General features: G+C 39.5%; 1 protein-coding gene across 1 annotated transcript; it reads right to left on the bottom strand.

Annotated features, from left to right (window-relative positions):
• Window positions 1–1,217: 1,217 nt before the first annotated feature.
• Window positions 1,218–5,660, bottom strand: LOC115684355 (2-oxoglutarate-dependent dioxygenase 19-like). The gene is made up of 4 exons (XM_056303289.1): window positions 5,297–5,660; window positions 3,845–4,080; window positions 2,041–2,368; window positions 1,218–1,691 (listed from the first exon to the last, which is right to left on the bottom strand). Exons 1-4 carry the CDS (start codon window positions 5,567–5,569, stop codon window positions 1,467–1,469), a joined length of 1,062 nt encoding a protein of 353 aa, XP_056159264.1. The 5' UTR covers window positions 5,570–5,660; the 3' UTR covers window positions 1,218–1,466.
• Window positions 5,661–8,712: the final 3,052 nt, after the last annotated feature.

Below are 8,712 nucleotides of genomic sequence, written 5' to 3'. Positions count from 1 at the left end.
TGATAATGTCCAATTTGAGTTGCTATATATTCCTAACAGATGTATGGCAACGAGCTCTCAAATTATGCTGGTCGCACAGATTATTTGTTGATATGAATTGTGCAAAGAAGAGAGAGTTACATTTGTCCCATCATGGGTGAGTGGAAGATGATAGTTTATGGGCCACCCTTGTTGGGCAAATAAGCCCATATTCAACAAATGTAACAGCAAAAGGTAGTTATTTGTATTTTAGTGGGATGCAATTTCCAAAAGGGAAGTGGCGTTCTTTTATTCTTCAAGAAATAAGAACTAAGAAAAGAGTGACATACACGAACACAAAGAAAAACATAAAGGAAAAAAGCTCCTCTAACTCTCACTCTCAATCATTCTCTTATATGCTTGAAGACCAGAAACTGGAACTCTCTCGAAGTTGCAAACGTGCATTTAATCTGTGGAAATCAAGCTACGTTCCGTTGCATAATATACCTTTCGATCAATGATTCAAGTATTCCTAGAGATGTTTTCCGCATTTTCTCGTGTATGGTATTTGGAATCCAAGTTTCCAACAGGTTGGAATGAGAATGACTCCCATCTACTTTCCACTGTACTCATTGGGCACAACATATTGCAAGCACAGGATTGGCCTGAACACTTCACTATCATCACGAGAATGAGAAAGAGCTATCCTCGCCCATATTGGCATGAATCTGAAGCTATTGGACTTCTGTTCACCCAGATGTTTTTGACGTAATGAGAGGGAAGGGAACCAAACACAGAGACTAAGAAAGTTGTCTGAACACGATGAGTACTCTTGTAAAACATCTGAATTATGCTTGATTTGCTTTGAGAACTAATCATTCTGTTTGATCGCGCAACATAGTGGGAAAATACCCACTCAGCATCCCATCAAGATTGGACAAAATCAGGTTTCATCGGTGCAATGTCTAGTCGAAACTGTGAAAACTAAAAGAAACCGGGGTTTTAGCATCATCCTAAACATAGGCCCAAAATGCCTCTGTGGTTATGATTCTAGAGGTCAACGTATTGTCTCAGCCTAAACAGATCAGAATTTTCCTTGAGGAGATTATCTTCGAAAAAAGTTCATCGAGTTGCGGCGAGTACCCAATATTTTCAGCCAAATGAAGTGGCCATTTCTGGTGAAAATCTGGATACGCAAATTTGCTTGTTCATACTGACCAACCATCGAGATTTGGTATAGCACTACAAACTCAACAGTGTTTAATCAGACATTATTTAGTTCTCACTTCCATTTATTATGTCAAGAAGATACATCACAGAAAGGTTCAGCTTACATACATCAGTGCTGTATGTTTCTTGCACCTTTCACCACATAATATTAAACGTTCCATAAGGTTGCTCTCCAAAGAGTCCAAACAGTCTTGAAGCAAAACACAATCACACATCCCTTTTTAACATAATGCAGCATAACAGTAGGCTGCACAAAATCATATCTTTACCTGATTCAGTTACGATTTCCCATCAATTACTTTGCTCTGTTTAAATTCCAGGTAGTCCTTGTAATTCATCGAGATGTATGTGGCTTGGTTGTGCTCACCATCCACCAGCTGCTTCGCTGGCACGACGACAGTGTCAGGCGACGGTCCAGCAGAAAAAGGGATCGATAGCCTTGCAGCCTTGTTGTTCACGATAGCTCGATGTAGAACGCTCTTGTATTTCCCATTGCTTATAATCTTGCACAATTGTAAAGTGTCGAGAAAAAAAAATTAGTTAAAATAAGCTTGATCTGTTCAACAGGAGAAACTAGAGTAAATCACAAAGATTCGTATCAACTTTAACTGATTAATATCCGGTTAAAGAAACAAAGACAATAGAGCAGGTTTTTAGAAAATTTTTAAGACAACTGTATGTACTATAGTTCTATGTATAATGACAATGTCCCTTGCATAATACCTACATTTTATCAGCATCTATAAACCAAGGCACACAGTATTCACACCAAAATTTGCAATTTATTGAACCTCTCTTGCGAGTCACATAAGGGAGATTAGAAAGATGAAACATGGATTTCTGTATATTTACCTCGAGCTGATCAGCGGTGTTGACCACAAAGGCATTTGGAATGAGATCGGCTTGGACCCACTTCCCGTCATGATAAACTTCAAGGCCGCCAACTCCATTCTGCATGAGGATGGTCAACAGGCCATAGTCTGAGTGTGAGGGTAGGCCCATAGCGAGTTCTGGCTGTGGGCATGCCGGATACAGATTTGCTGCTAATATCTGTAGGCTTGAATCCATATTCATTGCCTCGTCGATATAGCCCGGTTCGAGTCCTAGGCCCTCCGATATACCCTTGAGCAGTTCCCTCACTAATTTTCGAAGCGCTCCAGAGTACTCTGCCAAAACTTTACTGCAAGAGACATTGCTTTCATTCATCAGAGGAAATGCCGTGGTGGAGTTCTTTTCATCTTTAGGGATTTCACAAGTTTCTATCACTCAAATCTTTTATCTGGGTTATTACCAATTGTTTTGCTCTATCAAATTGAATCCACACTTTGATTATTTTTTCTAGGCGTACAAAATTGTTTGTCTAACGTCAAGATGATCCAAAATAATGCTTCCCTAACATAAGAATCGTGTACTTTCTATTCCGATATTTCAAGACTGCCAGATTTCTAGGTAAATATAGATCAACTTTACAAAACTAACAAACCGGAACCAAAGATGCTGGAGCTCGTGTCTCAGACGGATTGAAGTTGTTCATGTTCAGATCCCCCATGATTAATTGAGTGGTCAAGTAGATACGGAAAATCTGGTATCCAAATCACATCGTCTCGCATATAGGTAACTTTAGAGCTCGGATCTGCCTCCCAAGTGGACAGAGTCTTATACATGGACGGAGATGGGAATTAGTCAGGACGGAGATTCGGATTCTCGTGTTACCAGGGAAGAAGAATTTGTTCAAGTTTCTCCTCAATTTTTTTTCCGATGAAGAATTTGTTCAAGTTCCTCATCAATTTTTTTTTCTGATGTACCTGATAATTTTATACTGTGCACTAGATCTGGATGCATTGATAACTCTGAACATTATTTTAGCATAACAAGTTGAGAAGAGTGACAACTTATTTTGCTCTACCCACATACTTACTCTTCAATTTTTCACTCCCTTAAGATTCTGTAGGTTCATCCTATACTCGATTGCGAAAAAAATGTCCACAAGGGGAAGATTCTGTTGCTTCTGGTCTGTAGCATTGAAGCTACAGTTAGGACATATAGTTGTCATTACCACAATTAGTAAAACATCAGATTGTTGATATTTGTGGTGTGGTAAACTGAAACTTTTATATACAAATGGAATTAAGAAAACAGAAATATCCATACGTATATGCAAACTGAGAACATGCACGCAAAGCGTAGAAATAAATTCAAGGGTAAAAGCCACAAAAAATCCCAAATTATGCCCACTATGACGCATGTACCCTAAAGTTTTTTCCATGATACCAAAACCCTCATACGTATATCTGTGCGACACATTTACCCGCCGTCAAGGCTCTGTCAATAACCACTATTAAAAATCTGCCTACTTATATATCGGAAAGCAAATGGCGTTGACATGACGCCCTCATGCTTAAGTGAAATAAAAACGACATTGTTTTGGCTGAAAAATACAAAGTTAAAAATCTGCCTACTTTTACGTCATAAGAAAAAGTTTAGGATACATGTGTCGCAGTGGGCATGGTTTGGGACTTTTTATGTCACAATAAAAAGTTCGGGGTAAACATGTCACGGTGGACACGGTTTAAGGTTTTTTGTGGTTTTTTTTTTCCATTATTTCAATACATATTAGACCTTTTTTTCAAAGAAAGAGAGGGAGAGAATGGGGTACCTCAAGCCTTTTGGTTTGGTGGGGCAGTGAAACTTTGGATGCACCATCATCTTCAAAAAATCCCTCCAGAGGAGCACTTTGTCGACCGAAGCTTTGAAGCTCGTCCCGTACCTTATGGGGTCCAACACGTGCTTCCCTTCGAACTCACTCTTCTCCTCCTCTGTCAGATCGAAGAATCCCATCAGGGCCTCAACCGTCGCCTTCATTCGACTCTCGGGCACTCCGTGGTTGATCAGCTACTCACATGTACAACCAAGGGCTATATGATCAATACGTGGTAAACAAGAAACTGTTGCAGTCATGAGCATAAATTTACGAGCAGCGCCCAATCTCACGCAAGTTAAGCCATGAGAATAATTTCTCATTAATTCTCTTTAGCTCCGGCATGAATGAACAACCATATGTTGAATCAGCCAATTCGATTCAAATTGTTGCTAATCTTTCAAGAACTATTGCAATTTTGCCAATTCAGTCCTAAATTTTTCAATTTTACCAATCGAGTCTATCCAACCAATTTTGGCAGGAATCCGATGACATGGATGTTAGCTGTGGCACGTAAGATAATCAGCATTGAGGTGGACAATTTTAACAATATTTTCATATTTTTCAAATTTTTATTTATCTTTCTTTTCTTTTTCCTTTTTTTTTTTTGCTGTGGCAAGGGAGGGCCTAGCGGCCCTTGCTGGCCGTGGGCAAGGGTCGCACGGCCCTCATTTGGCCTCGCCCAAATGTGGGGGAGGTCGCCTTCGCCGCGGCCGCAATGGCTTCATAGGCAAGGGTCGTGGCCGCCTTCACGATGCAAAGGCCATCCTGACTATGGCAGAAGCAAAAGAAAAAGGGTTGAACACGAAGCAAGGAGGGAAGACGCATGGTCTCCGTTCTTGTTGGTGGGTGGTGCTTGACCATGGGCAAAGGCAGCCTCACCGACGGTCGGCGAGGCCATGGCGAGGCTAGCCTCGCCCAGATGTGGGAGAGGCAGGGTGAGGGCCACGCGACTCTCGTTTGAGGATGGTGAGGGCCACTGAGCCTTCCCCGACCACATTGAAAAATTAAAGAAGGAAAAGAGAAAAACGGGAAAAAAGAAAGTAGGAAAGAAAAAATAAAAATTCGAAAAAAATATTAAAATATTTTTTAAAATTGTCCTTGTCAATGCTGGCCATACCACGTAGGATGGCCGGCACCCGCGTTAGTGAATTCAGGCTAGATGGACTCAATTGACAAATTATCAAAAGGTTTAGGATTTAATTGGTAAATTGAAAGGTTTGACTCAATTGGCAAAACTGTAATAGATTTAAGACTTTTTTGGATAATTTTCCCTTCAAGAATTATGGCAGTTGGATAAGCAAAATCTGATGAAAAATACCAATAGTTTGTTTTGCATGTTTGCGAGATAATAAAATAAAAGAAAGGTACTATGAAGCAGGTAATGAACTAGCTAGGAACATTATGTACCATGAAGAAGCCCCAATCCTCACAAGCCTTTGCAAGATCTGAGACGGCTTTAGACCGTTGGTCGGGATTGCTCGAGGAGAGAAGAGAGAAGTCGATGACCGGGATGGAGTCATCGTGAATGGCTTGATCACCGGAAGTGGAGGTGGTGTAGGCATAGTGGGAAGGGATGGAAGTGAGGTTGGAAGATTCAACCAGAGTCTTAACACTTGCTATTTTAAGCTTTGACAAAGTAGCTTCTTGATGGTGTGGAGTGACTGGGCAAACAGTATCCATTTGAGACGAAATTGACTCTCTTTTTGCTATCGCTAAACGTTGCTCAACTAAGCTTATCACTTGCAGTACCAATGTGGGAAAACTGATTCATCTTTGTAGATATATATATAGTAGCATCCAGTCTAATGGTGGGTAGTTGAATGTACTAATGTCGGGTTGTTCAAGTCTCCCAAGGACAAGTTAAGAGTTTGCAGTAAAAAAAGGAGCCCACGTAAGCATGTTTCCAGAAGAAGCCCAAACTATTTTTTCAACTAGTTCGGTGGAGATTACCTACCAATGGAAACGCTTGGCTCTTTCATGTAGACGTGTGGGAGGAGTATAACTAAGATCCGTGGCCCAAGTGCTCCTCCGCCAACGTCATACGAACACCCCTATATAAAAACCAAATAAACTATATCCCATTGTCTTTTTTTTTTTTTTTTTTTTTTTTGGTAAGGTAAGAGAACTATATCCCATTGTCTATAATCCGTAAAACTATTTACTTTGTTTTCTTATTCAGCCCCGACCAAATATGTCCTACACACATGAATACATGCTTTTGATGTGAGGAATAAAAGTATATGATTGCCAAGGTAAACATGGTAAAAAAAAAGGGCCATTGGAGAGAGAGGGAGCAGCCAAAACAAAGGTTAAGTGAATAAAGAAAGGAAGGGTCACGCTTTTTCCACTCCACATGTGGCTTAGACACTCCCTATCATAGTGTTTTGACCATATTATCCTTTACGTGACTCACCTTTTGGCATTAATCTCCTCTTTTTATTTGGTCAAATGTGTTGTTCCTCTTTTTTTCTCTACTTTTCTTTCGTTGCGACCGTAGTGTCCCTCTCTATTCCTTTTTTTTCCATTTTTTCCTTCATACACGCCTTTGGTGTCTCGTTATCTCCCATTTTTTCTAAAAAACAATTCAAATGCAATGCTATGTTGAATGCTTCCTGTGTTGGAACCAATAGAAAAATAATAAAATTTTGGAATTTGGAATAAGGGTACAAAATTTGAAGGGAGAAATGGTTCTTAAAATATTCTCAATGTAAAGCATACTGAATATTTTATCCTTTCTAATTATCAATTAGGTTGTCATCATTTTATCAATGGCTAATAAATGGCTAGGTAATGATTTTATAGGCTGCACTTTTTTCACTTTTCATTTGGTTTAGACACTCTCTATCATAGTGTTTTAACCTTATTGTCCCATACATGGCCCACCTTTTAGCATTAATCTCATATTTTTATTGAGTCAAATGTGTTGTTCATTTTTTTTTCCTCCTCCTTTTCTTTCCTCGTTGGTCCCATTTTTCTTATCTTTCCACGCCTTCAGTGTCTTCCAACCGTAATGTCCCTATGTATTCCTTTTTTTTTCCATTTTTTTCACTTCAGACGCACCTTTGGTGTCTCATTCTCTCCATTTTTTTTCTCAAAATAACATCCAAATGCAATGCTAAGTTGAATGCTTCCTACGTTGGAACCAAAAGAATAATAATAAAACTATGGAATTTGGAATAGGGTCACAAAATTGGAGGGGGACATGGTTCTTAAAATGCTTTCTGTTGGCTTCGGTAGATATATAGCACTCACCATCATGTCCTTATATAAAAGCAAAACACGTGCAGCACATTCCGTTCGTTTGGCGGAAAATATTCTCCCGGAAAATATTTTTCGGGTTTTCCGGTGTTCGGGGGGCGGAAAACGTTTTCCGTGGGAAATTATTTTCCTTCCCCCCCTCACAAAATAGCCTAAGTCTACGGAAAATGACTTCCGCTTCTTCAAAAGAGGAAATCATTTTTCTGGAGCTTCTTCTTTTTCTTCACTAAGGTCGCCGGCCGCCGCCGCCGGTCGCCGCCCGCCGCCGGTCGCCGACGAAAAATAGTTTCCGAAACTTTTTCATATTGGTCTCCGAACACCGGAAAATTATGTTCCGGGAAAACATTTTCCAGGAAAATGACTTCCGGGAAAATATTTTCCAAAAGGAGAATATTTTCCGCCAAACGAACGGAGCCTGACGAAGACAAATAGTCCACACACTTATTATTCTAAGGACTAAATGTCAACACAAGAAACACAAATTACATGAGCCAATAGCTATGAAGTCTTCTGGCAGCTCCTTTTAACAGTTGTTCAAACTTCACGCTTTTTGACAAAACCCATCAAAAGCTCCTCTTTTCCTCACGAAAGCTGCTAATTGTTGAATGGTGGAGAGGCAAACCAAAGATAGCCCACCGGAAATCATATTGATTTCCTTTCGTCTTGGTTCTTTTTCTAACACCCAGCATAAATCAAGACGTCATTTGAAGAATATTAACAACCAAATCTAGAACGCAGCAACCCACATTCTGAAATCTTCAACAATCAATTTTAGATTATTTTAACAACCTCCCTTAAAATTGATTTTGGAATTCAACAACACCAAGCATCATCTTTAATCTTTCAAACAAATCCGCATTCAATAGTTTTGTCAAAATATCTGCAAATTGATAATCTGCAAAAATCAAGCTCAAACTCACCATCTTTGACTCACTCACGGTTATAGTGATACTTGACATTACTATGTTTGCTCCTACCATGAAAAACATGATTCTTGGCTATGCAATAGCCGACTTATTGTCACACATATTTTGGAAGGGCATGTTTGTTTAGGCATCAATTCACAAAGCATCCACTATCATCACCTTTGTAGGATTTTTGCAAAATATCCCATGGTACTTTCATGTCTCCGCACTTAATATCTTTTCAAATGTCGTTTCCTCCATGGCTTGAAAGATCACATACAATGCTTTCTCATCTTCCTTCTGGGACTCCACCAACAAATGTTTCTCCTCCTTTTTTAAGCATCGAATGCTTTAGCATCGGCCACTTTGGTGTAGCCATTTCCCAAAAAATTCCACAAAGCTTGTAATTTGAAGAGAACCTTCATCTGGACAGACCAATTATTGAAATTCTTCAGGTTCAACTTTGGAAGTTGCAATTGAAAGAAAATATGGATGCCATTTCTGGCTTTGATACCAAATTTTGGAACCAAAAGAATAATAATAAAACTTCGGAATTTGGAATAAGGGCACAAAATTGGAGGGAGAAATGGTTCTTAGAATGCTTTCTATTGGCTTTGATAGATATACAACACTCACCCTCACATCCTTATATAATAGAAG

The sequence above is a fragment of the Syzygium oleosum genome, unplaced genomic scaffold (genome assembly GCF_021117445.2).
Source record: "Syzygium oleosum isolate NSW1041296 unplaced genomic scaffold, Sole_v2.1 Sole_v2.27, whole genome shotgun sequence".
NCBI classification, from domain to species: Eukaryota; Viridiplantae; Streptophyta; class Magnoliopsida; order Myrtales; family Myrtaceae; genus Syzygium; species Syzygium oleosum.
The sequence above is the reverse complement of the archived record's forward strand: the minus strand, read 5'-3'. Positions and strand labels throughout refer to the sequence as shown.